The 27,494-nt window shown below is 42.9% G+C and overlaps 1 protein-coding gene across 2 annotated transcripts; it reads left to right on the top strand.

Moving 5' to 3' along the window:
- The first annotated feature begins 4,461 nt into the window (after nt 1–4,461).
- On the top strand, nt 4,462–27,195 carry LOC138964718 (uncharacterized). 2 transcript variants are annotated; one of them, XM_070336749.1, is made up of 6 exons: nt 4,462–4,697; nt 8,349–8,642; nt 17,739–17,920; nt 18,528–18,842; nt 23,497–23,640; nt 26,318–27,195. In XM_070336749.1, exons 2-6 carry the CDS (start codon nt 8,472–8,474, stop codon nt 26,523–26,525), a joined length of 1,020 nt encoding a protein of 339 aa, XP_070192850.1. In that variant the 5' UTR covers nt 4,462–4,697; nt 8,349–8,471; the 3' UTR covers nt 26,526–27,195. The 2 variants fall into 2 exon arrangements, with proteins under 2 accessions (XP_070192850.1, XP_070192851.1); XM_070336750.1 differs by lacking the exon at nt 8,349–8,642.
- Nucleotides 27,196–27,494: the final 299 nt, after the last annotated feature.

Below are 27,494 nucleotides of genomic sequence, written 5' to 3'. Positions count from 1 at the left end.
TCTCGTTCTCTCGTTCTCTCTCTCTCTCTCTCTCTCTCTCCTCTCTCTCTCTCTCTCTCTCTCTCTCTCTCTCTCTCTCTACACTCATACACATTCAACCCCCACACCCTCACTCACACACATGAATATATACTTGCACAATTTCACATTTCCAGAGCTAAATCTTGTAAACCCATTTTCTCAAAAACTATTGGGTGGATTGAAATTAAAGTACATGTATGTGTGATGGGTTTTTTATTTTCAACTTTGCCGTACAATTTGAGGTACACCATCGCCTGGTTCCATGGCCTTGAATAAAAAACAGGAATGCTACAGGCCCAAAACGGTTTTACCTGAAAGAAGCGCGCAGTACCAGTAGCGAAGCCACAAGCCTGAGCCTGCGAAGCAGGCGAGCCAACTAGGGGGGTCCGGGGGCATGCCCCCCCGGAAATTTTTTCAAAAAACGGTTAAAATCTGTGCAATCTGGTGCATTCTGGGCATCATTTTAGGGGTTGTAATAGTGTTGTGATCTTGTTAAAAATCCCATTTTAGCCTCCCCCCACCACCATTCAACACACCTCCAAACTGGTGAAAACAACACTACTGTGCGCTGGCTTCATTGAGACCGGCGCCCGGTCGCGTTGCGCGATATTCACACGGATCGTTTTTGCGGAAATTTTTCAACTTCACCGGAAAAAATTTGACTTTACCGGATTTTGAAAACGGCTTTATCGGATTTCCGGCAATTACCAGAAAAGTAGCATGCCTGACAAAATCCCCAACGAACATGACTTTGATCGTCTTTGACATGAGGATCAAGTGACCCAAACTGGCGCGTCTCCCCGCCATTGTTTCTGAATTTAACCCATTGTTGATATTAAAGTTTACAGGCGCTAAAATAAATCCAAGCTTAATGCAAAGAAGCGACAATTAGAATCTATGCCAAGCGTGTCCACGTTGCTGGGATGAAAAACACATTTCTAGTTTCGGTTTTGGCTACACGCAGACTCGATCTTGAGCCAGTCGAGGTCACACTGAGCGAGTGACAGCCGGACGTGGCAATGTCGACAATGTCAATGATCTCACTCAAACTCAAAGATCTTGAACAAATTTCAAGATCTTTGCCTACATTCAGAACAGTCATAGAGCAACATAGATCAACATACCTTGGTATTTCGTCTTCAGAAAGACCGACCCGTAGCCTGACCTTTCCACCAAGGAAGGCATTCTCGCCGCCTGCTTTGGTCTGGCTTGAATCCACAAAATATAACAGAAGTTCGATGACAGTACCGCTGCACGCCATTTTTGATCTTCGAATTCGAATTTCACTCAAAACTTTTGCACGAAGCCCTTCCATTGGATGAAGTTTGGTAGACTTTTGCAATTTGCCTTCTGATTGGATCTCTTTTTGTCAGTGTGTAATTGGTTCTTTTAAAGGGAAGCAATCGCTCTCAAAATCATATTTCTGAATGTGTTGTTGCTTCCCTTTCAATCGGGGTTGGCTCCTTACCGAATAGACTAGAGGATCATAGAGTGTAATACAGCTGTGAAAAAATGTACGTTGAAAATAAAATGCTTTGCAATAATGCCCATCACGATCACGAAAACAAATGACGATCACGATCACGAGACTTGATTTTTTTGTCATCACGGATCACGGGCAAAGTCCCATCACGATCACAGAAATGGAAATTTCGGCAATCACGGTCACAGAAAGGTCAAAAAACGCCAATCACGATCACGGTTTTAAACCCTTTGGGGCCCTCACTTGAGCCTAAGTTGTAACTTTCGGTTTCCGGACACTAGATGACGTCACAGCTGGTTCTCGTCTACTGGCGGCCATTTTGAAGTCTCGTGTAGCAGACGAATTTGGCGGTTTTCGAAGAAAACGTTTTTAATTAAATCACAATGATAAAGCTACGAATCGGTGAATTTCTTTACAATTTTGGCATCTTCATGTGCATTTCTCTAACCTTCAGTCATCGGTTAGTGGTTCTAATAACCTTTAAAACAGCATGGTCTGGTCCTTTAAGCAAACGGCAAACAAACAAACACACAAACAAATCCTATTTCTTGTCTGCTTGTCTATGTCTGTCTGTCTGTCTGTCTGCCTCTTTCTCTCTCTCTCTGGCTCTCTCTCTCTCATTCTATCTCTTGTTCTCTCTCTCTCTCTCTCTCTCTCTCTCTCTTTCACTCTCTCTTACTTTTAAGAAATAAGAGGCATGATTTGATAATAAGGTGTTTAATTTCTCGAACTAGACAAAGGTTTTCAAGTAAGAAATTGCGAGAACAGAGACCAATGAAACATGCATTCACGTAATGATGCTGGCAAGGAAGTCCAGTGCAAAGGTGAAAACCAAGAAGTCCATGGACTTGCGTCCATTTGCCAATTTTTTCCTTTGATAAAAAAAATGTAAGTGGACTTACTTCTTTAAAAAAATCACTTATAATGTATCACACAACTTAGACATTTTGACAAAAGATGCGCCTTTGTTTTCTATGCATTATAATACGATAATCTCATTTTGACCAAGTTTGGACTTACTACCTTCTGCCAATAAACAGCAGAGTTGCCAGTGATCGACAAGCAATCGGAGGCGAATCGATCGTGGCTCCGATGTGCATAAGAAAAGGGTATCATATCGAGCGCACACTGCATAACATACACATCTAGCTGAGCCTGTTTTTAGTCGCGAAAGCAGGCCAAAGCCTGTCAGTAGCGTGTTGCTTGGTGCGCCTCGATTTGAAAAGCTTGCATAACTTAAAGAGGCTCATACTGACTCTGCCACACCACTTAAAAATCCTGACAAGAGTTATTTCCGAATAACGTTTGTTACGGCACAATGAATTCGCCAAATTCTTCAAATTAGTCCAATTCGCCAGAAACTCTTCCAAAACGGTGAGGTCAATAGTATCCCTATACAGTATTTGTACATCTCAGAAAGGACAGCTTGAAAGATTAGGCTTGACCTGAAACCTTTATCCCTTTGCAATAGTTTAGTTGCCGTTGCTCTCTCTCTCTCTCTTTCTCTCTCTCTCTTTTTTTTCTCTCTCTTTCTCTCTCTCTCTCTCTCTCTCTCTAAAAGTTTTAGTCATTTCCGGAAATGACGGTTTTGATCAGTCATTACTGGAAATGCCTAAAATCTTTAGTCATTACCCGTAAATGACTAAAAATATGCTCTAGACATTACCAGTAATGACTGAACATGAACTAAATGTTCTGAGATGAATCCCATTATTACAAAAATTGTGAGTCTTCATAGTTTGCTCCCCCACAATCATCTAATTTTTATCCAATTATGCATGATATTGTGTTTCCATACAATCAAGCAAAAACACATTAAATTTTTTTGGTTGTAAAGGCTATAAAACACACAGAGTGGTAGACACGAAGGTTGCACCCGTGTGTGCGAAAGCCAATTGCTATAAAACGCGCACTAAATGCGTGTACTTCTCAGATCGGCCAATAGAAATGCTATATAGAACGCACTCCCTTCGCCATAAAGCGCTCAAACCCCGAACCGCATAATCTCTCAATCTATTCGCAACTCTGATGTTAAACATTTGTCAATCTTTTATTTCAAATACACATTAGATAAAATGAACAGAAATTTGGAATAAAGAAAAGATAAAATGAACAGAAATTTAAAGAAAATGGAATTATCTCTCTCTCTGTCTTTGTCTGTGTCTCTCTCTGTCTGTGCCTCTCTCTCTCTCTTTGTCTCTCTCTCTCTCTGCCTGTCTGTCTGTCTCTCTCTCTGTCTCTCTCTCTGTCTCTGTCTCTCTCTCTCTCTCTCTCTCTCTTTCTCTCTCCCTCCCCCTGTCAATACCCCTTGCAACTAAACCGTCTTGAACACACACTTTGACGCTGTAATGACAAATACACATTCGATAAATTGAACAGAAATCTGGAGTAAAATAGAATAAATCAATGGAAAATTGAAGTAAATGACGTTTTATAGCAATTGGCTTTCGCACACACGGGTGCAACCTTCGTGTCTACCACTCTGTGTGTTTTATAGCCTTTACAACCAAATAAATTTAATGTGTTTTTGCTTGATTTTGGAAACACAATATCATGCATAATTGGATAAAAATTAGATGATTGTGGGGGAGCAAACTATGAAGACTCACAATTTTTGTAATAATGGGATTCATCTCAGAACATTTAGTTCATGTTCAGTCATTACTGGTAATGTCTAGAGCATATTTTTAGTCATTTACGGGTAATGACTAAAGATTTTAGGCATTTCCAGTAATGACTGATCAAAACCGTCATTTCCGGAAATGACTAAAACTTTTAGTCATTACCCGTAATGACTGATTTCCCGTTTTGACTGTAACATATGTATATATATATATATATATATATATATATATGTATCTCTCTCTCTCTCTCTCTCTCTCTCTCTCTCTCTCTCTCTCTCTCTCTCTCTCTCTCTCTCTCTCTTCCTTTGCAAGCGCGTGTGCCACGGTCTGAAAGTGTGAAAGAGGTACCCGGCAACACGACCGATCGATATGTAACTAACCTCACTTGCCCAGTCCTGTTTTCAACACAGGTGTTAACGGGGTATTCTCACCGGGTGTCAATGGATTGCCATGGTGAATGACAGCCTGAGTCAGGTGCCAGTCATAAGCGTTTGAGTGGATGATATGCTGCAAAGTTACGTGTTTCTCTCAGAAGTTCACCCTGCCAAGACTGCGCCTAGCATAACCAGGTAATCTTGCGTACAAAATCCCACCGATAATTATTGCTCAGGTGCTCTGCTTGCTCAGTCATGCGACACAAGCAGTGCTTTCGGTGTTAAATGTCAAACCTGTTACGTTGCGCACACAAAACAGCTCTTTAAAAAAAAAGTTAACATGATGATTTTATGGGAAATATCTAAATATAACTTATCAATGACATTTACCGCTTGAAAGCTGTTGCGTCACTTGAAAATAATGCCAAGAGAATTTGTTTCGCAGGATTTTTTTTTTTTTTTTTTAGTGATATGTTTGCATGTGACCCCCCCCCCCCCCCCCCTCAAAAAAAAAAGAAAAAAAAGAAGAATCAGAAATGTGTGAATGTCTGATAAATGTAGTTACCTTCGGGAGATGTTAGGTTGTCAGCAGTTTTTAAGGATTTTGGTAACACTGAGAGCGAGCAATTCGTGGACACTGTATTTCTCATGTAATTCGATGAAACACGTACGTCACGATTGCTGATGCATAATGTCATTATTTTTGCATAATTAGCTGCGTATTTTCATTACCAAGGAACGCGCAGATCAGATGTTTTTGCTGCAATTATTGCTTTGAGTGCCAATGAAGCTAATTAATTTAAATGCAGAGAGAGAAAGAGAGAGAGAGAGAGAGAGAGAGAGAGAGAGAGAGAGAGAGAGAGAGAGAGAGAGAGAGAGAGAGAGAGAGAGAGAGAGAGAAGAGAGAGAGAGAGATCTTAAAGCAGAAAAGTATGCTCTGCCCTGCAAACGTTTCATGTTAAAATTAAAGGCACAGTACGCCTCCCGTAATCCATCACAGATACTGTCAGGCATTTACACACAGTACAAACACCCTTTCGTTTAAACACTCACCGCTTTAGAACACCCCAGACAATCGGACGCTAGACCTAACTTTTAAAATCTAAATAATAAATTGACAGCTTGTTACACAAACATTCTTAAATCACAAAAGAATTCTTTTTTCATCAAAACAAGATCAGTACAATTCGAAGTTTTGAAAGTTTGAAAAAAGAAAAGCCCGGAAGCAGGGTCACGCAAGGTCGTGGTTCTCGTAGCAGACGACGGTTATGCCTATCGCCAGTTCCTCTGAACAGTCAAAAGCCATCGCTAGAGTTCGTGTGAATCGCAGCTGTTTGTTGCGTTTAGATTCAGAGGTACATAATAACGTGCTATTGCAGATAAGCTTACAGCGAGTCGCATTGAAATCACAAACTGACGACTACATTGTGAAAAAAAGGAAACTGGATCACACGGGTTCACGATGGCTCAGGGGTAAGATAAACCACGCAAAAATAAATTCTTTGAAAATTGCTCGCTCTTTACGGAGGGCACCTAGGATGTTCTCAAGCGGTGAGTGTTTAAATGAAAGGGTGTTTGTACTGTGTGTAAAAGCCTGACAGTATCTGTGATGGTTTACGGGAGGCTTACTGTGCCTTTAAGGGATCATACGCAAGGACCAACAGAGATTTCTTTCGCTTTGTGGGACACACCAATAGTTGCATTATTATGTTGCAATTCCCCGTCAAAGCCATTGACTGCGGCTTGAATGTGCCATTGAAAGCTTGTCGACAAAAAACATAAAAGCGTCCTCCATTCATTTCAGTTTCTTTTCTTCTGTGAGTCGCATTGGGTCTGGAAGATCTTTGTCAACTACAAGCAAAGGACGGGTAGGAATGCGTGAGCAATATCCAGCACAAATAAGCACCACCCTATAGTAGGGAACACGGCTACACATGATTTTTGGACGCTAGTTTCGGCTCATACAAAATACGGATCGAGAAAGACGTTTGCATGTCCTTTGCACATTTTGTTGTGGCAAAATGAAAAGCACACTCCTTCCCGTGTAAACTGTTCGCCCCACCGTCCCAGATCTGGCCCTACTTTTAAACAGAATAAGACCATCCCTCCTCTTGGTCACATACCCAAAGTCAACACCACGACTGCTGTGAGTTTGAATGTGTTTGATGAATTCATTTCTTAAAAGGCCACCATAAAGTGACTTTTACTAAATTAATTCATTAAAAAAATCCCACTTTACACAGAGACCGCCAATGCTGTTGTAATTTTTGGGATGTGACCAAGTGAAGGGATGTTCTAACCCTTTAGAAAGCCTGGTCAGTTCTGAAAGGGTGAGCCAAACAGTTTACACGGGAAGGATTGTGCCTTTGTTCCCTCTTCAACACAGTTATGGAATGAACTTCCTGACAGTATACAACAAGCAAGTTATATTGGGTATTATAAAATGTTTTTGCTCAGAGACTGTAATTTGCTGTAATTCCACCGTATTTTTACTTAAAAGACCGAATAGTTGAAATGATTCACTGAAAATTAAGATTAGAGATTAGTGATTTAAATACTGATTTGTTCAAAAGATGGACCTATAAATGGTTTGTGTCGGTGATATGGATTTACTGCTGAAATGAGAGGCGGTAGATAACTAAGCAAGTAAGCTGCCGCTAAGCCATTAACTAATTTTAAATATACAGTCAATGTTTGTCTTCTACGTCGTTCTTGCAGTTTTGTAAAGACTCACTCACCATAAAGATTGTTGGGGCTTGTACCTCGAGGTGTAATTTCTCCAATTCCGCTGCCAACATAGCATTTCAATTGTCCTATATGACATCTACAAAAATCAATATGAGGAAGAATAACAGACGCAAACATGCAACTAAAATACGCACTTTCACAACATTAGAGTGTACATGATGGTTCCATTTACAATCGTTTTGCAGAAACATGCCCCCATGTTTATGAACAGTAGTTTTAGTTAATATCTCTTCGCGACATTTTAGAGGCAACGTTTCATGTTGTTTCTTGTTAATGAATTCAGTTTTACACAGATTAAAATCAGCTTTCCATGTCTTTGCCCATTGCATTACTTTTTCTAAATCAGAATTGAAAATAGCAGTGCGTACATGTGCATTGTCGGGAGACAAGTACATGCTCGTATCGTCGTCAATATCAACAACAATATCATTGATATAAACAAGAAAAAGAAGTGGTCCCAAAACTGATCCTTGAGGGACACCAGAGCGAACACAGCAGTAATTTTACTTGCAACTGTTTATGAATACAGCTTGCGTCCTAATCAAATAATCTTTAAACCATTCAATTAAACTATATCTCTTGCGTACATTTAATAAATTAAAACCACGACGCCAAACTCTATCAAAAGCTTTGGAAATATATTTAAAATCAATATTGCTTGTGATGCTTATTGATTGTCCAAGGATTGACACAAATCAGAGTCGTTATTGTGCATCACCGCTATTTCACAACAGAACAAATGTTCAAACACTGTGTTTTTTCTCAGAAAGGTTATCCCTGCTCTTAGGTGTAACTATTCCAAAACACAAACCAAACAGTATGATTCTTGTGGCGATTCGAAACAGCGTTTTGGTAGGTAATGTTCTTTTCACGTTCACTTGCTACCTTATTAGTTTTACTTTCTTTGTGTAAAGAAACGTTACATATATTCATATTTCTCTTTCTGACTTGAAAAAATATATTTTAATTGTTAGCGTCGAATGTCTTACCTGGGTTTTACCTTGGCAGGTAATCGACAGTCTTAAGTGCTATTTTACGAGAAAACGGGTGTCATTAAGTTGTGAGTTGCACGAATAATCAAAAGAAGCTTCTTTACAGATAACGTACTCCGAAAGGTGTGACAGAGAGAGAGAGACATGCCGAGACTCCGAAAAAACCCCTGGCCTAAGGAAAGTGTTGGTGTTAGCATTTCTTTGTTTTTCTGCCACTATCGTTCTTTTGATGATTTCTTGGATGCACGATTCACGGGAGGAACTTCAAAGGCCAAGTGCTGAAACCTTGGCATTAACGTCTGCGCGTGCGCGCACACTACGAAATGCAATTAGCAACAAGAGTGCTCTCCCTCTTCTGACGCTCTTCAGCACCTGGTCTGACCAGGGGGATAGAGAATTGGTGAGCGACAAACAAACAAACAAACAAACACACACACAAACAAACACATAAACAAAAAAAAAAGAGTTTGAAGATGATGGCGAGTGATTGTACTTTCTAACTCTCTTTCTTTGCCTAGTTTGTGTTCTTGAATATAATGTCAGACAGTAAAAATGAGCAGTTTGACAAAGAGTATCTTTGCATGGTTTTTTAGGTGACATCCTTTGCGACGATAACAACATCAATGTTATAACAAGGAAAACAAATGCTGTATATTGTCCTTTGAAGTACAGCAAGATGATTGCCTCCCCTAGAGAAAAAAATCAGATTGGGTCTTACTGTTATTCATTGCATGCTACGATTTTTAAATGGATTTCCCTTCTTTATCTTCTTCTCGTCGTTCGCTGTTAGATCGTCAGTCCGGACTGCAGGGCGAAACGTGCTGTCCTCTCCAAGTCCTCTTTGGGGCCGTATAGCTTCTTTTGTAGCGCTGTCTCCTCTGGCCAGATGGTGTCCCTCAGAGCACTGTGGTATGGACAAGCCTGCAGGATGTGCTCTGCTGTCTGATTCTTGCCACACGGACATAGGGGGGAGGGAACTAGCTTCAGCTTTGTGGCCATATGATGGTTTAGTCTGTTATGTCCAGTGCGGAGTCTGAGTAGGACGACTTGTTCTTCACGTTGGAGCAGGTGGTAGTCATCTTTCTCCGCTCTGGTTTTTCCTTTGAGGCACCTTCCTTGGCAAGTTTGTCGGCAGCCTCGTTTCCTGCTATGTCACAATGAGCTGGCACCCACTGAAGCACGACCCTTCGGTTCTGAGCAACCTGTTGGAGGGCTCAGTTTCTTTGTTGGCAGACAGAGCTTGGAGTGCTGACATTGCGTCTGTCAGAAAGACGACCTGAGGACATTCATGGTCTGATCCGTCAACTATTGTGGCTGCTGTCTTCAAGGCCTGTACTTCTGCACTATAGTTGGTGCAGTGCAAACCTGTGGGAATGCTCGCTGTTTGTGCCTCTCCCTCTGGGTACCGAACTAGAACGCCGGCTCCTCCATCTCTCACAGCATCAGTGGCTGACCCATCAGTGTAGGCGTGGATCCACGCTTCTTCAGGGTAGTGGTCTGCAATCATGGCCAGGGTAAGCGCCTTCTTACTGGTGTCACTCATGTCCCGTGATGTCACGCCTTTCACAGTTGTGTTGATCTCGAGGACCCTCTGGTTGGCTTCCCAAGGTGTTGGGCATGTTCCTGTGGCATCGAGCGGCAGAGTGCTTTCCGGCAGGTGGGGTAGGTACTGTCGCTTGAGGCTTCTGCTTTGGTGCACAAAGCTTGAGCGTTTCAGCCTGTTCCTGATAGGTTTTTCCATTCTGCTGTTCATTGGGTGCTTTGGTAGGCTTTTGTATTTCTCTGCTTGGATGAGTGTCTTTGTGTCTCTTCGAGTGATCAACGGTTGGACTCCTGTCAGGGACTCCATGGTCTTGATTGGAGTTGACCTCATTGCTCCTGTCAGGATACGGAGTGCTTGATTCTGGACTTTGTCCAGGGCTTGCAGGTTGGATTTGCAAGCGCTTGACCAGGCTGGGGCTCCGTATTCAAGTTGGGGTCTCACCGTGCCTTCATACAGTGTCTTCAGGGTCTTCTCACTGGCACCCCACTTTGTTCCAGCCAGCTTTCTCATGATTGCCAATTTGCGTCTGGCTTTGTTTTCTGCTTTCTGGATCTGTGGTTTCCAGGTCAGTCGTTTGTCGAATGTGACACTGAGGTACGTTGGTTCGTCATCATTCCTGAGTGGTGTGTCGCCAAGTTTGATGACTCCTGGCTTTTGTTTTGGGGACAAGGTGAAGAGTGTGGTCGTGGATTTCTCTAGATTGATCTTGACACACCAGTCGTCTGCCCAGGCTGCAAGTTTGTCAGCTGCCAACTGCAGGCAGTATGTTGCTGTGGTTGAATGTTATTCGGTGCACCACATTACCAGATCGTCAGCATATAAAGCAGCTTTGACTCCCTTTGGCAGTTCAGGCAGCAGATCGTTGATGAAGATCAAAAAGAGAGTTGGCGAGATCGCTCCGCCTTGTGGGACACCGTGTCGTATCAAAACCCTCCTGCTCAATCGGCTGCTGACTGTGACTCTCGATCTGCGGTTGTGCAGGAAGGATCGTATCCAAGACAGCATCTTTCCACTGACTCCACATCTCTGTGTCTTCACCAGAAGGCCATCTGTCCACACTCTATCAAACGCCTTCTGTAGGTCTATCCAGGCTGCAAAGACCATCTTCTGATTCTGGAAGGCATCCTCAATCTCCTGAGACAGGTAGGTGGCCTGGTCTTCTGTGCTCTGGAACTGGCGGAAGCCTGCTTGCTCTGGTGCAAGGATGTCTTCTTTCTCCAGATACCAAAGAAGGCGTTGATTCACCATCCTTTCCATGGTCTTGACAACACAGCTCGTGAGGCTGATTGGACGGTAGCTTGGGGCTTTCTTCTTGTCTTTTCCTTTCTTGTGTATAGGGATTATTGTAGCCTCTTTCCAAACTTGTGGGACTTGGCCTTCTTTCCAGCTGAGGTTGAAGATGTCGAGAAGCTTGCCAACAGCAGCACTTCAAAGGGCCCGTATGCTTATGGGGGAAGTTCGCGACAACTCCCGAAGTTTTGAGTGACATCGGAAGTACTTGCCTCACTTTCGTATGCATGGGCCGGAAAAAGGGTTTACCTCGAAGCAAAGCGAGGAAGTAACTCAGGGTATTTTGCGACTACTTCTAAAGTTTTGAGTGACATCGGAAGTACATCCTCACTTTCGCATGCATGGGACGAAAAAAGAGTTTACTTTGGAAGCTAACGAGGAAGTAAATGAGGGTAAATGTACTACAGCCAGACCCAGTAGTAAACACGCTACTTCCACAGTTTCTCAGTGCAAAAAGGCAGGGCTTTTCTTCAGTTTTTCATGTCAAACCGAGCTGACGCTCCCAAAGAGAGAAAATAGAGGGAAAAGTCGTATCTTCTGCATGCATTTTGTGCAAATTTCCCTGAATACAAACCTGAGTTGCCAGCTTTGACTTTTGTTTGTTCTGGGTCATTGGCCACCACTCTTTCATTCCCGCTTATACGAGGGGGTTACTGTGTTTCTATGAAAATGGGCGTCGTTGTGTGCATGTGTGAGTGTGTGTGTGTGTGTGTGTGTGTGTGTGTGTGTTTGTGTGCGTGCGTGCGTGTGTGCGTGTGCGTGTGCGTGTGTGTGTGTGTGTGTGTGTGTGTTCGAGTGTTGAAGTGTAAGTTTCTGCTATTTTTTTGTCATTGCTTTATCTCTGTGTGTGTGTGTGTGTGTGTGTGTGTGTGTGTGTGTGTGTGTGTGTGTGTGTGTGTGTGTGTGTGTTTGTGCGAGTGCCTGTCTGCCTGTGTGTGCGTGCGTGCGGGTATAATTGTGCGTCTGTTCCTTCATACGTTTGTTTGCGTGTTCGCGCGTGCCGTGTGTTTGTGTGTGTGTGTGTGTGTTTGTGTGTGTGTGTTTGTGTGTGTGTGTTTGTGTGTGTGTGTGTGTGTGTGTGTGTGTTTTCGATGTTATGTGTGTGTTCGACGGTGTGTGTGTGTTCGACGGTGTGTGTGTGTTCGACGGTGTGTGTGTGTGTGTGTGTGTGTGTGTGTGTGTGTGTGTTCGACGTTATGTGTGTGTTCGACGGTGTGTGTGTGTGTGTGAGTGTGTATGTGTGTGTGTGTGTGTGTGTGTGTACCCACTCCCCACACTATGATGAGCTGACTATATTTGCGCCTTGATATTTTATTCATGTTCTTACGTTTTATGCTGTTTATTGTGATTCACCACACCCGAGTTTATCGTAATTGAGATAATAAAGTGTTCTATGTCTATGTATTATGTCTAATACACATGCACACACGCACGTAGGCTACAAAAATTAAATCTTGACTTTGAACTTTATATAAACATACATCCTCTTCACAATTAACGAGGACAAACGTAATTTACAAACACCTAGGTACAACAATTTTTCTGTTTTAAAAATTCGGACACACATTTTCTCAAATAATATGAAATTCGCTGAACTTATCTTCTTTTCACTACACCTTATATCTTGATTCCCAAAAAAATGGAGTTCTGCCTTTTTAAATTTACCAGTAACACAAACATTCGCTCTGACCAAACTATTTTTGTCCAGCAGTTTTACCGATACACAATCATTAAAAAAAAACACTACAAAAAGAGTTTTAAGTTAACCGACTTCGCTACCACATAAACAACCTTTTTTTATTGTCCCCAACATTCTGGTCAACGAAATCATTATTATAGACAGTCATTCTATTTAAGGACAATTATCACAGCTTTCGTTCAACCAGTTAAAAACAACAATTATAGTAAAAGCTACAGCGCGATCAACGTTTGCCCATTTACGAACTCGCGATGAGATTCGTTTCTTCTGGTCACCAAGCCTACCGTTTACAAACGCATGCGCACTAATTGGGATTCCCCCAATTTTCTCGACCTTGACCTCAGAACTCTCGAAGCCACTACTTCGGCGTTCAATTTAGCTCGTGCATACCGAGTAGCTGGCAACTTTGCTTTCGAAGTTCCCACTTCCAATATCAAGGGCCTCTCGCTTGACATAATTATACGACGATATCGCATCTCAAGGGTCCTTACCCATCCAAAAGAAACCTCCAGCGCATACTACAATTGCAGGACATTCCGTTTTTAAAGGCAGCTCATTGGGAAATGATCTCAGACACAATATCGAAGACGTGAAATGCGTCAATCGAGCAACTGTCGTAACTTGGCTACAATGAGACGGTCTCCAACCTTGCACCATAGACACGGACTGTGACATTCTTGTTTAATTTAGGTGAAATGCTGAAAACAGAGTGACTCAAAAGCGACAGTTCGATCAGTTACTGACCGAAAAAAACGTGCTCGAGTCATTCGGCGAAGGTGGCGAGCTTTCAAACCAGCACGACTGAATAACTCAGAATGCCTTTTTTCATCATGCCTCTACTCTACACGAGTAACATAGTGCAGTGGTAACGGTTCCGGACTCTCGTTCATTCGCTCCGGGTTCAAGTTCCGCCGGGAGCTATATATTTTTTTTATTAATCTTTTCCTTTTTAAGCCTCCGCAATTGCATTCCGGCTGCAAAAACCGGGTTTTGCCTCTGTGTTAATTTTATTCATTTGCAAAAGAAACCTTCCTATGCTTTGAAAAAATCATATCATGTCTTGACTTTCAACTGTACGCGCGTGTGTATTTGTGTGTCACACGGTGAGTATGTGTGTGTGTGTGTGACGTGTCACTTGTGTCATCATAGTTTCAGTGTGTGTATGAGTGTAGATTGAGAGAGAATGAGAGAAAGTGAGAGAGAGTGACTGAGTGTGTGGTTATTTGTTTGTGACTGTGCGTGCGTGTATGGGTGCGTGCGTGTGTGAATATGTGTGCGCGCGAGCGCGCGCGTGTGTGTGTGTGTGCAGTGTGTGGTGTGTGTGTGTGTTTATGTGTGCCGTCAGTGTCACTTGTGTCATAGTGTCAGTATGTGCATGAGTGTACGTTTGTCTGTGTGTGCGTGTGTCGTAAGAGAGAGAGAGAGAGAGAGAGAGAGAGAGAGAGAGAGAGAGAGAGAGAGAGAGAGAGAGAGAGAGAGAGAGAGAGAGAGAGAGAGAGAGAGAGACCGACACTTCTTTGGCAATTTTGGACCAGACAGCGTCTTTATGTTTAACAGTTAGACTGTTCTGAAATTTGGACAGAATAACCGTTCTTTCGTAAAACACTTCTGTCAAGAGTACAGCAATTTCACCATCTGAAAAAGGTGCAGAACGCCCCTCCGTGTCTACTTTCTTTTTGAGCGGCACACGTGCCTTGCCATTTTCGTTGACTGCCATGTTGATAGAAACGTGCGCATGCGTATTAGTAGGGATTCGCCCAATTTCCCCGACCTTGACCTTAATACTCTCGCTGTCACTACTTTGGCGTTCAAGTCAGTTCATGCATTGTGAACAGTTAGAAAGTTGACTTCGGGAGTTCCCACTTCGAAAAGAGGCCTCTACTTCCAGTGTTTCTTACTTCTAGTTCATGCATACGGGCCCAGATGGTTCAGCATTTCGTTGGATATCCCATTGGGCCCTGGCGACTTCTTGTTTTTCAGCTTGCGTAGTGCCTGGCGTAGTTCCTGATGAGTGAAGGGTGCTTCCATGGCTTCTGGGCTAGCTTTGTTGTTTCTCCTCTCTCTTTGTTCCTTTCTTGCCTCCCTCTGTTTCTCTGCTCCAACACTGAGGTGTCTTTCGCTTGCATAGATGTTGGCAAAGTGATCGGCGGCTTGCTTTCCAGTAAGGATTCCGCCTCTGTCTTCGATGGTGATGTTGGCTCCTCTCACTTCCTCCTCGCTCAGCTGTTTGGTAAGTTTCCATAACTTTTCTCCATCTTTCTCCAAGTTAAGTGAGGCTGTCTTCTCTCTCCAGCTTCTACGGATAGCTTGCAGCTTTTCTTTCAGGAATCTGGCCTTAGCTTTTTGAAGGCAGTTGTGGTTCTCTTGTGAGAGCATCTCCTCCGCGTTCTTCCTGGCAGCCTCATTTCTCATTTCTCATTACTTTATTGTCCCATTGCTGGGAAATTCTGATCGCTTCCTCCCAGTGGAAAGCTAGCAGCAACGGAGTCGCGCTTCCCAGGTGTCTGCGTGTTTAGGTGTATTTAGCCACCTGCACTTATGGCAGAATGACCAAGGTCTTTTACGTGCCATTGTGATGACACGGGGGTGGGACATGGCTTCCGTCTCTGGGTCTGCACATAAAGTTGACCCGTGTCCGTCCCGGCCCGAGTTCGAACCTGCGACCTTTCGATCACAAGTCCAGTGCTCTACCAACTGAGCTACCGGGCCCATCTTGGAGTTCTTGTAGTATGTTGCTCCAGTATGGCTTGTATTCTCTTCGGGCTCCACGTGGGATGGTCTCTCTGGCTGCCTGTAGGACACAGGAGTTGAATTCCTTTGTGACAGTGTTGATGGCCCTGCCATCTACCCGGACGCTCCGTGTGAGCTCACAGGTTCTGTGTCTGAAGAGCGCCCAGTTGGCCTTCTTGTAATTCCACCTCGCGTGGAGTGGCTGCATCCTCATACAATGCTTGTCGATTGTATGGTAGACTGAACGGTCATCGCTTCCACCAAGTTGCTCTCCCACCTCTCTCTGCATACTTCCATGCAGATCATCCGTGCAGAAGGCAAGGTCTGGGGTAGATGTGCTTTTCCAGCGTCTAGAGTAGAAGGTGTGGGGATCATGTGGGTTGTTCACCAATTGTAGCTGATGATCGTCCTGCTAATTCTTGACATCCTCCCCTCGTCTGTCCATGTGATCGTACCCCCAGCTCTGGGAGTGACTGTTGAAATCCCCGAGCACAAGGAAGTGGGAGTCGTCGGTTGGAATGGTGTCGAGAGAAAGGGGCCGATCACTGGGGCAGTAGTAGTTCAGGATATTCATTTCCACTGAGCCACTCTTGATCCTCAGCTTCTGGTACTCTGCTCCTTCCATGAAAACCTCTGTCTGGCAGGCACTGATGTTGTTTCTCACCAGGGTCAGAATGCCCCCTTTGTGCCTATTCTCTCGGTCAGACCTGAAGGTCTGATAGCCTCTGATCTTGAAGGCTTTTTTGCTCTGCAGGTGTGTCTCTTATATGCAGCATACACTCACGATCACTTTCTTGTCAAACAGTGTGTGCTCTAATTCAGCCTTTTTATTGAAGACTCCTTCGGCGTTCCACTGCATGGCAATCAGCGGTTGCTGTTGTTTGATGTTTCGGCCAGTTGCTCTCCCCCGCTGTCCCCTGGCTCCACGAGACAGCTGGGAGGGACCACCAGTAGCTGAGGTTGGGCTCCTTTGAGGCATGGAGCCCGGCGTTGCACCTGCCTGGCGGGACTTCACAGGGCGAGCACCATCGCGTGCATTTCGGACTGTCGACATTTCATTTTGCGTTTTTGCGTGGATCTGTGGTTGGTTAAGGTGCGCCTGTTGGCCCAGATCCTCCGACTTCAGCCCTTAGGTTTCTTTCGGGGTTACCCCGCCCTTAGTTCCTGGCTCAAAAACCTAACCCTGGGAACACATGGGGGATATCTTACCGGGGGTCCCACCCCGGGGCTAGAGCTTTTAATGCGGCTCTTACCCGCATGGTGTAACCGTCATCAGACACGTAGGGCATTTATAGGGTAGTCAGTGCCATCTGCCAACCCACCCCGTCCTGGTAGAGCCACCGCTAGTTGGTCCGGGACTGCTTATTCTATATTCGCAGCTGGCCCCCATATCTGGGGGCCGTTCCCTTATGCGCCACCTGGGCACCCGCCGGTTGCTACTGAATTGGAAGTAGTCTGTTCCCGGCCCCTTCTTTGTAAGACTGCAAGAGAACTGCACGTTCAGGAAGGCTGGTACTTGCGTACCATTGGTAAATTATCTGCATTGTGTGTTTTTGCTAAGTAAGTTACATTTTCCGACCCAAGAAAATGTTTTCCAAGTTGAACATACCGTCATGTGGATATATCAGTTTTAAGGCGTAAAAACAGTCTTTTTTATGTGTTATATGAATGCCAACTGAACCCCCCGCGGGTTAGGGGTACGAATTTACCCGATGCTCCCCAGCATGTCGTAAGAGGCGACTAACGGATTCTGTTTCTCTTTTTACCCTTGTTAAGTGTTTCTTGTATAGAATATAGTCAATTTTTGTAAAGATTTTAGTCAAGAAGTATGTAAGAAATGTTAAGTCCTTTGTACTGGAAACTTGCATTCTCCCAGTAAGGTAATACATTGTACTACGTTGCAAGCCCCTGGAGCAAATTTTTGATTAGTACTTTTGTGAACAAGAAACAATTAACAAGTATAACCTTCGTGGTTGAAAACGACGTTAAACACCAAATAAAGAAAGAAAGAAATGCCAACTGACGCCTCAAGGCGACACAAATAGGGAATAAGCTTCATTTTTCTGACACAGGTTGACAATGCTGTCCCTTACGAAATTAGTTTAAATACATTTTCCACCTTGCACGCAAAGCAGCCAGCTGTTACTTTCTAGCATAAGTTGTAGGATGTTAAACCCTTAATGTTGGCGAACACGATCGCTTAGTCGGAAAAAACGTCTATTCAACATTTCCAGACACGCAAGCTGACCCTGAGAAACTGGCAGCAGCTGAAGCCCTACGTGGTGCCCGTGCTGTTCAGCAACTCTGTCACACTGCGGGCACAGGCCAAGCAGTGGGGCTGGTTCTCCATGCCCGTCTCCAACTCTCCCATCGGCGTGCCCGTGCTCAAACACATGTACCTTGACGCCATGGAACGGTGAGCATGTGTATGATTGTGTGCTAGAAAAACTAAGACATAACCAACACGTGCTTTACGAGCGTGTTTTTCGTGCAATATATGACATTGCAAACATATGCACGCATAATCGGAGATAATATTCAGTGTATTTGCATTGTATACTACCCTTCATAAAAAAAAAAGCAGGCAGATACGTTTCAGTGCAGATCTTTGTGATGAGGCTGTTTAATGTACCCAGATATACGACTGAAAAGGTCATCCATTTCCCTACCATATTCAGCAAACAGATTGATTTTACATTCAGTGGTGTCTGTTCAGTGCAAGCTACAGCACAGACACCCCTAAATTCAAATTCACAAAAGCAAGGTTCCCTCGTTAATTACGTCAACAAAATCAGAACACCGGGACTTTTGATTTTCGAATCACAAATTCGAATCCAGACCAGGATGGGCACGGGTCAACTTTTGTGATGAATCAGTGGCGGTATATTTATCCCACCCCTTGTCATCACTGTTGCACGTAGAAATTCGGTAAATCTACCAGACGTGCAGGTGGCTGATTACACCTCACGTCTCCCGCGCCGAGACGTTCCTTCAATACTCCGAGCTTTGTATTAATGTTACAGTTTCAACACCACACTCTACGCCTACGCCAACGGAGACATCCTGTTCACAGACTCCCTGGTCGACACGCTGCTGGCTGTGCTCACTTCTTCCGCACTCCCCTCTGACTCCAAGGCACTCCCTTCTGACTCCCTGGCACTCCCCTCTGACTCCCAGGCACTCTCCTCTGACTCCCAGGCACTCCTGGTGATTGGTCGGCGGACCAACGTGAACTTTGTCACCGATGAGGAGTCGGCCACCCTGCAGGGTGTGACGAAAGTAGCCAGCAGGGGCAAGCTGTTCATTCCCAACTCGCAAGACTACTTCATCACTGACAGGTTGCCCCACGGGCTAATAGCTCTGTTTCCTTGTCTTTTTTCTTTTTATAAAGCTGTGGTCTATCTATGACTATCCGGGGCTAGGAGTTTGAAAAGATAGGACTGAGAATTCTGTACATAATTCTGTACAGCAAAATTGGACTGAAATTCGACCTACACTGCACGCATGACATTGACAGCTTTATTCAACGCCTGACTGTTGTGCTGGTAACTTCCTGTTTGCTCTCTCTGGGTATATTGGATTTTCAAGAGGGATTGAGGGAAAACAAATAAACAACCTCGACAGACACTCGAACTCAGGAGCTCGAGATTTCGGGGCAGAGGTCCTAACCACTAGGCTACTGCGCCAATTGTGAAACATGATGAAAACATTAATGTGTTATTTTATGCTATTCTTGAAACAACATCTGTCTTAAACATTATACCGTTATCTGTCTTTTTCTCAGAAGTGAATATAACTATTTCTCTGATAGCAGTATGTAACTGCACACAGAGTTTTGGAGTGATTGTTTTACAGTTTAAAAAAAATTATTTGCATGTTGTAAATAGATACATCGCAGCCATCAAATGGCGCGACGCCGCGTGTAGAATAGCGGCGTAAACATTGTGCTGAAATTCCTTGAAACATGTTTGCACAATAACGGCAAATTTTCAATCTCTTCCGATACATTTATTTTTCCCCCTCATTCCCTCTTGAAAATAAAGTATGCTCAGCCCTGAGAGCAAACAGGAAATTACCAGCGCAAAAGTCAAGCGTTGTATGAAGCTGTGAAGGTTATGCAGGCAGTAGGTCGGATTTCATGCCGCCTATGCTGTACACAGTTCGGTACAGGATTTTCAGCCCTATCTTTCCAAACCCCTAACCCCAGATAGTCATGACAGCTTTAAAGGCACAGTCCTTTTCGTGTAAACGATTCAGCTCACAATATCCGATCTCGCCAGGCGTTTACATGGGATAAGACCATCCCAACACCTTGGACACATACCGACACATTACAGCCTTGGCGCATGATGAGTGGGGATTGTTTTGATGCATTACTTTTCTAACAGCCACTACTTTCAACCTGCAAAATCAATTCGTCAAATAATTCCCATTCTGTAGAGTAATCACCAAAGCTGTTAATTCTGGGTATGTATCCAAGTGGAGGGATGATTATATCCCATATAAAAGCCTGAGCAGATCTAAGAGGGTAAGTAGAACTGTTTACACAGATTGCTATCCTGTAGAAGTGTTGTTGGTCAAAATACAGGAACCATAATGCTGAAAGTAAGTTTAATGATCATACAATTATGCTGAAGTGGGTTTTTCAACTTGTCCTACGTTCGAACTGTACTCTTATACTTTGCCTTTCGTAAATGGGCTGTGGAAGAGATGCTTTCCCTTCTTTCTTTTTTCTTTGCAACACTGAGGCAAGCTACACGTGACATTGAAGGCCAATCACTACCAGTGAAATCATACGAACGGCTGTTACTGATCCCGGTGAGAATTAGCTCCAATCTCTGCTTTCTGCATTGTCAGCTCACAAAAACGCTTTTTTTCATTCGAAAGTACGCACGTCGGCGTGTGAAAAAGGAATGAGAGAATGCTTTATGTTCTACAGACTAAATATTTCGCCTCTTTAAAGTTGTGGTCTATTTATGACTTTCCGGGGCTACGAGGTTGAAAAAAAGGGATGAAAATCATGTACAGAATTCTGTACAGCAAACGCTACCCGAAACCCCACCTATACGGCGTGTATGACCTTGAGAGCTTTAGTCAACGCTTGAATTTTGCAGGGATAACACCCGGTTTGCTCTCTCAAGATTGATCATATTTCATCTTCAAGAGAGATCAAGGGGAAAAAATAAACGCCCCTGCGAAGATTCGAACTCACGACCTCGAGACTTCGTGTCTGATGTCCTAACCACTAGGCTACTGCGCCAATAGAAAGATGGGAAAACATTGATATGAACTCATGTTATGTTATTATTGAAGCAGCATGATTTATATCTCTATCCGCCCACTGTTCAGAAGTGAATACATGTATAACTTTTTCTTTGATATCTGTTTTCAAGTGCACAGAGCTTTGGAGAGATTCAATTACTGTTCTTGTCATTTTTCTTGCATGTTGTAAATAGAGATATCGCAGTTATTTGCATGGCGCGAATGTCGTGTAGCATGACGGTGTAAACATGTACTGCGATTCCGTGAAACATGTTTGCAAATAAAGGCAAATTTGAATGGCAATTTTTACGTTTTTGCAACGCATGAATGGTAATTCAAGCGTAGAATGATATAACATTATTATTTTTTCTATTTTTGACAACACTGGTGGAATGGCCTAGCGGTTAAGACATCGGCCCCGACATTTCGAGGCCCCGAGGCCTTGAGTTCGAATCCCTGGTCGATACTTCTTGACTCAGCTCTGAGAGAGAAAACCGGATGTTGTCACTGCAAAATTCAAGCGTTGAATGAAGCTCTCAAGGTCACACACGCCGTATAGATGGGGTTTCGGGTAGCATTTGCTGTACAGAATTCTGTACATGATTTTCAGCCCTATTTTTTTCAAACTCGTAGCCCCGTATAGTCATAAATAGACCACAGCTTTAAGGACTAGATATGGGTTATATTATTCGAGTTTTACGCCCTCTCGGCTTTTGACGAGATACACAAGTGTCTGCGTGTTTAGGTGGTATCAGCCATCTGCACTTGTGGCAGAATGACCAAGATCTTGTACGTGCCATTGTGATGACACGGGGGTGGGACATGGCTTCCGTCTCTGGGTCTGCACATACAGTTGACCCGTGTCCGTCCCGGCCCGAATTCGAACCTGCGACCTTCCGATCACAAGTCCAGTGCTCTACCAACTGAGCTACAGGTCTCCCTCGGCGTGTGATCGCGTCCATCAGAGCACAGATCAAGCGACCACGTGGGAGACACTCTACTAGTTAGTGATTGGTCTACATAGTCACGTGCAGCTTGTATCGATGTTTCCAAGGAAAAGCAACTCTTCCACAACCCATAAAAACACGAGTGTAAGAAGTGTTAAAAGTCCTTTGTGCTGGAGACTTGCATTCTCCCAGTAAGGTAATACATTGTACTACGTTGCAAGCCCCTGGAGCAAAATAATTTTTGATTAGTGTTTTTGTGAACAAGAAACAAATGACAAGTGGCTCTATCCCATCTCCCCCCTTTTCCCCGTCGCGATATAACCTTCGTGGTTGAAAACGACGTTAAACACCAAATAAAGAAATAAAGAAAGAAAGAAAGATGTCCGGAATTCGTCTTTTGATTTTGTTGTTTTGAAAATGTGAAAGAACAGGTCAAAGTGTATCTGTCATTGATTGCATTGTTAAGGGTAAGTGTGGTCTAGGACAAGAGAGGTTTTTATCATTGTTGAAAACAAAGACGTACACTGTCAAGAAGACGAAAACAGGATTTAAGCTCAGCTGTATTCAACATTCTGACTGAAAAATTGCAGCTGTACGTTTTACACAGACTAATTGCAGCTGTATGTTTACACTGACTAAATGCAGCTGTACGTTTTACACTGAATAATTGCAGCTGTATGTTTACACTGACTAACTGCAGCAGTACGTTTTACACTGAATAATTGCAGCTGTGTTTTTTACACTGACTAATTGCAGCTGTATGTTTACACTGACTAATTGCAGCTGTACCTTTTACACTGACTAATTGCAGCTGTATGTTTACACTGACTAATTGCAGCTGTACCTTTTACACTGACTAATTGCAGCTGTATGTTTACACTGACTAATTGCAGCTGTACGTTTTACATTGATTAATTGCAGCTGTACTTTTTACACTGACTAATTGCAGCTGTACGTTTTACACTGACAAACTGCAGCTGTACGTTTAACACTGACTAATTGCAGCTGTATGTTTACACTGACTAATTGCAGCTGTACGTTTTACACTGACAAACTGCAGCTGTACGTTTAACACTGACTAATTGCAGCTGTATGTTTACACTGACTAATTGCAGCTTTATGTTTTACACTGACTAATTGCAGCTGTATGTTTACACTGACTAATTGCAGCTGTACGTTTTACACTGACTAATTGCAGCTGTACTTTTTACACTGACTAATTGCAGCTGTACGTTTTACACTGACTAATTGCAGCTGTAGGTTTTACACTGACAAACTGCAGCTGTACGTTTAACACTGACTAACTGCAGCTGTATGTTTACACTGACTAATTGCAGCTGTACGTTTTACACTGACTAATTACAGCTGTACGTTTTACACTGACTAATTGCAGCTGTACGTTTTACACTGACTAATTGCAGCTGTACGTTTTAAACTGACAAATTGCAGCTGTACGTTTTACACTGACTAATTGCAGCTGTACGTTTTACACTGACTAATTGCAGCTGTACGTTTAACACTGACAAATTGCAGCAGTACGTTTTACACTGACAAACTGCAGCTGTACGTTTTACACTGACAAACTGCAGCTGTACGTTTTACACTGACAAACTGAAGCTGCTGTTTGTTTTAGACTGACAAATTGCAGCTTTACTCTTTAAACTGACAAATCTTGAAGTTGTAACTGGACGTTTTAGACTGCAAAAATGTTGCTAGACGTTTTCACGATACCCTTGAAAAAGAATCCTCGGCTTTTTTTGATCAGTGTACGATTTGATTGCAGGAGATTCCCATGGCAAAGCATTCCGGAGTTTGTGGTAGGCCGCATCGCTTACGACAGCTGGCTGACAGCGACGTCCGTTACCAGCAATGACATCACTGTGGTTGACGCTACCAACACCTTGCTCGCTGTGCACCAAACTGTCAAGTGAGCGGATGGAAACTTTTTCAACATTATGTCTTGCCCAATTCACGGAATTGCCGAATTCGCGGAATCAGCAACATGTGGGCCCATTTCGCTTAATCGACAAAACGCTGATCATTTTGCGAAACGCGACACACAGTAAATTGTAAAATCCTGGCTAGATCTGAGTTGGTGAGTTTTTACAAGAAAGACCGTGCCTTTAAGAATGAGTTATTTTACTCTATTTACACCACCTCATCCCCTTGTTTTTTTCTTCTTTTTTGTCCCTTTCTTCTCCTTCTATTAAAAACTTTTAAGGTAGTATTCATCTAGTGTATATATATATATGACTGGGAGCAAGGAAAATACTTTCAACAAATTGAACATTGAAAAAGAGAACGTTTTCAAACACATTTTATATTAAATCCAAATAAGAGAAACGAAGTTCACATTATTGTTTATTAATCGTTATCTTGATATCGCAAACTGTTAATCATTTAGCAATCTAGTTCAAGATACTCTTAATGATTAAGCATGACACAAATTTGCTGTACACTAATAAGTTACTAAAAATACAATGGACAAACAAGCACACAAAGAATGAAACAATACAATGGACAAGGACATTACGAACATAAAAGTAAAAACAAATAAACCGCTTAACTGCTTTCTTTCAAAATAATGTTTTAAAATTATACACAGTATGCCTTCACATAAAGAAACGGAAATAGGGATAACTTGTGACACTTTTAATGAATCAGAAACAATTTTGAAACCCATAAAGCAAAAAGTAGATACACGTTTTACCCTCTACCCTCATCTCTCTTTATTCATGGAATGATACATTTGAACAAGTAAATGTTTGCCTTGAATACAGTGTAAATGAAGATATAATGATCAGATTCATTAGACATTGATTTGATGAATGTTCTGTTACACTTTTGAAATATATACGAAAATACAGATTCCTAACTTCAGCTCTCATACATTGAAAAAAGTAAAACAGCAACCACAAAGGTACAATCGTGACTAAGAATTCAAACTTGCCCTTTGCCACATTGTTGCATGCAGATTTGTTTCTACCGTTAACTACCTTGTAAGCGTCCAGTAGCGAGCAAACGCCCAACCATACTTCATGTCAACAACTGTGTATAGGATATAATACCTTTTAACCACCCCCATCCCTTCCATGCCACCCTCTCCCCCCCCCCACACACACACAAAGGTACAAAATACCAGTTTCTTAAAGATGTTAACCTCTTCGCAAAATACTGAGATATAATTCCAGTGAATAATGACAATATGTTGCGATGAGGTCATACCGATGAGTTCATTCTTTTGCAACTGCAGTCTGGATAGTCATGCCAAAAGTGGACGAAGAAATGACAGATTCATCTAGTACGTGTTAAAGAGGTCGACCTAGGTTGATTTAAAGAGATCACATGAACGGATTTTTTTTTTTTTAATACGCAATGTTTGACACGTATCTTACCACCATCACCCACCCCCACCCCTTCTCTCTCTCCAGGATTTTTCTAGATGGCTTTGATCAGGACACATGAACTAACTACAATTATAATAATTTAGTGTGTGCAAGTTTGTGACTTTTGTTTGAAACATGTTCAGTGCAGTGTCAAGGGTAGGCAGAAGTATAGTTCCTCGGCCAAACCGGAATCGGTACTATGATATATTTTTTGGAGCCCATTATGTATTTATTGAAGCCAAAAAATACAACATATATACCCATAGAAGGGCGGATCACATCCTTTTCAAGGGGGGATTTCCAAACTTCTTTTAGGGAAAATTTTGATGAAAATTAAGGAAAATGGAGCAATCTGGTGCAATCTGAGCATCAGTTTTTCTTTATTTTCATTTATTTTTTATATTTTTTTTAGGCTAGGGGGGGTTTCCGGAAACCCCCCTGGATCCGCCCCTGATAGTGGCATTACAGAGACAAAGAAGCAGCTCATGGGATATATATATATACTAGATGAATACCCGCTTCGCCGGGTAGCCGGCTTCGCTGGGTGAGTGGCGCACCGTACGCCGGCTTCGCCAGGTACCCGGCTTCATACCCGGCTTCGCCGGGAAGAAGTAGAGACGCGATTGACGCCACACGAAGGAAGGGAGATAAACGCGCAAAACACTGGAGAAGATAAGGAAGAGTTACTGGGAATGGATGTACACAAAAACGAAAATCGGTTCAGCGCTGCGCGCTGAGAGCACGTGTTGAAAATTTTCATCGACCAGATTGTGTTTTGGGTCTACCTGAATATGCCCACCAAATTTGAAGCAGATCCATCGAGAACTTTGGCCGTGCATCGCGAAGTGACCGACAGACAGACAGACAGACAGACACAGACAAGCCGTATATAGATATAGATGTGTGTATGTGTGTGTGTGTGTGTGTGTGTGTGTGTGTGTGTGTGTGTGTGTGTGTGTGTGTGTGTCCGCAAAAGTTGCAGTTCGATTTGGTCAGATACTTACATTTGTTTTCTTCTTTACAGATTGATTTGAAAGGTTTTTTAAAAACTTTATCCGTTTGTCGTTTCTTCTTGTCCTGCCCAATGCGGTTCTTTTTGATTGAGTGATCGATCGAGTGCTTAATTGATGAATGGTTGATCGATTGATTGATTGATTGATTGATTGATTGATTGATTTTAAGAGGGATTGACCTATTTCGTTTTTATTTTGACAACAGGACTGGCAACAAGGAAGGATTCTCCCACTTCGAGAAGAATTACAACTGGCAGAAAATTGACAAGGAGAAGTTCCAGCGTCTTATCCTCAAACACTTGCATCAAACCACCTGTGCTTCATGGAAAACAGAAAAAGCAACAGGCCAAAGAAACATTTACGTCACAAAACGAAGTCGTAACGAGATTAAACAAGCTAACTGTCTCTTTTAACCATCTCTTAAGAGTTGACTGCCTGCATTTACGCCCTGTATAGTCGGGGGTGCATAGGTTTCACTGTTTTTGTTTGTTTGTTTGTTTGTTTGTTTGTCTGAGTGGTTCCGTTTTCGGTGGTCGCTGTGGCATGACACAACAAAATATGCTGTGAAGAAAAATCTAAAGACTTTCAGCAACAATGGGCAGTTAGATGTCAGTTTTAGGTCTACTTCAAACTGTGGAGTCTCTCCTGACCATCATTCTCGCAAACCTCTCTCCCAGATACGCCGCGACCAGAACAGGGCAGAAGACAGACGTGCTGCTTCACGGACCGACGAAGAACGAAGACTCAACCGTCTGACACAGATGCAAAAAATAAACATCCAAGAGACAAGAACGATCACTAATACCTCTTCTGATTCCATTTTCCAACATAAGGGTAACAGTACGTTTTGCAGTTCTGTGAAAAATGTCACGGTCAATTGTTTTAATTTTTGATACGGGATTGTGTGGACTCTGTCTGCATTGTGTCATTTTTGTGTGCGTTGAAATCGATCAGATGCTTCGGGAAATATGTTCATGCGAATTGAGAAACTGATCTAGTTTTATCCCACAAAAACATCATGTAATTTCGCTATTTCTAGCCATATCAAAAAGACACGTCTCAATAATTCAAATTAAAACACTTCATTACAACACACGTGTGAGAGAGAAAGTGTGTGTGTGTGTGTGTGTGTGTGTGTGTGTGTGTGTGTGTGTGTGTGTGTGTGTGTGTGTGTGAATTAAAGGCACAGTAAGCCTCCCGTAAATCATCACAGAGCTCCCCGAGCGTCGTACATACAGTACAAGCATATTTCCATTTGAACGCTCACCGAACGGGAACATCCTGGCTGCTTTCTGTCGAGCGTGAGAAATTTTCAAAGAATTTATTTTCGTGGACTTGGTCCTCTACAACAATGGCGCCTCGTTTTGGTGCTGGACGGCTGT

This window comes from Littorina saxatilis, linkage group LG4 (assembly GCF_037325665.1).
Source record: "Littorina saxatilis isolate snail1 linkage group LG4, US_GU_Lsax_2.0, whole genome shotgun sequence".
In the NCBI taxonomy this organism is placed as follows: domain Eukaryota; kingdom Metazoa; phylum Mollusca; class Gastropoda; order Littorinimorpha; family Littorinidae; genus Littorina; species Littorina saxatilis.
The sequence above is the reverse complement of the archived record's forward strand: the minus strand, read 5'-3'. Positions and strand labels throughout refer to the sequence as shown.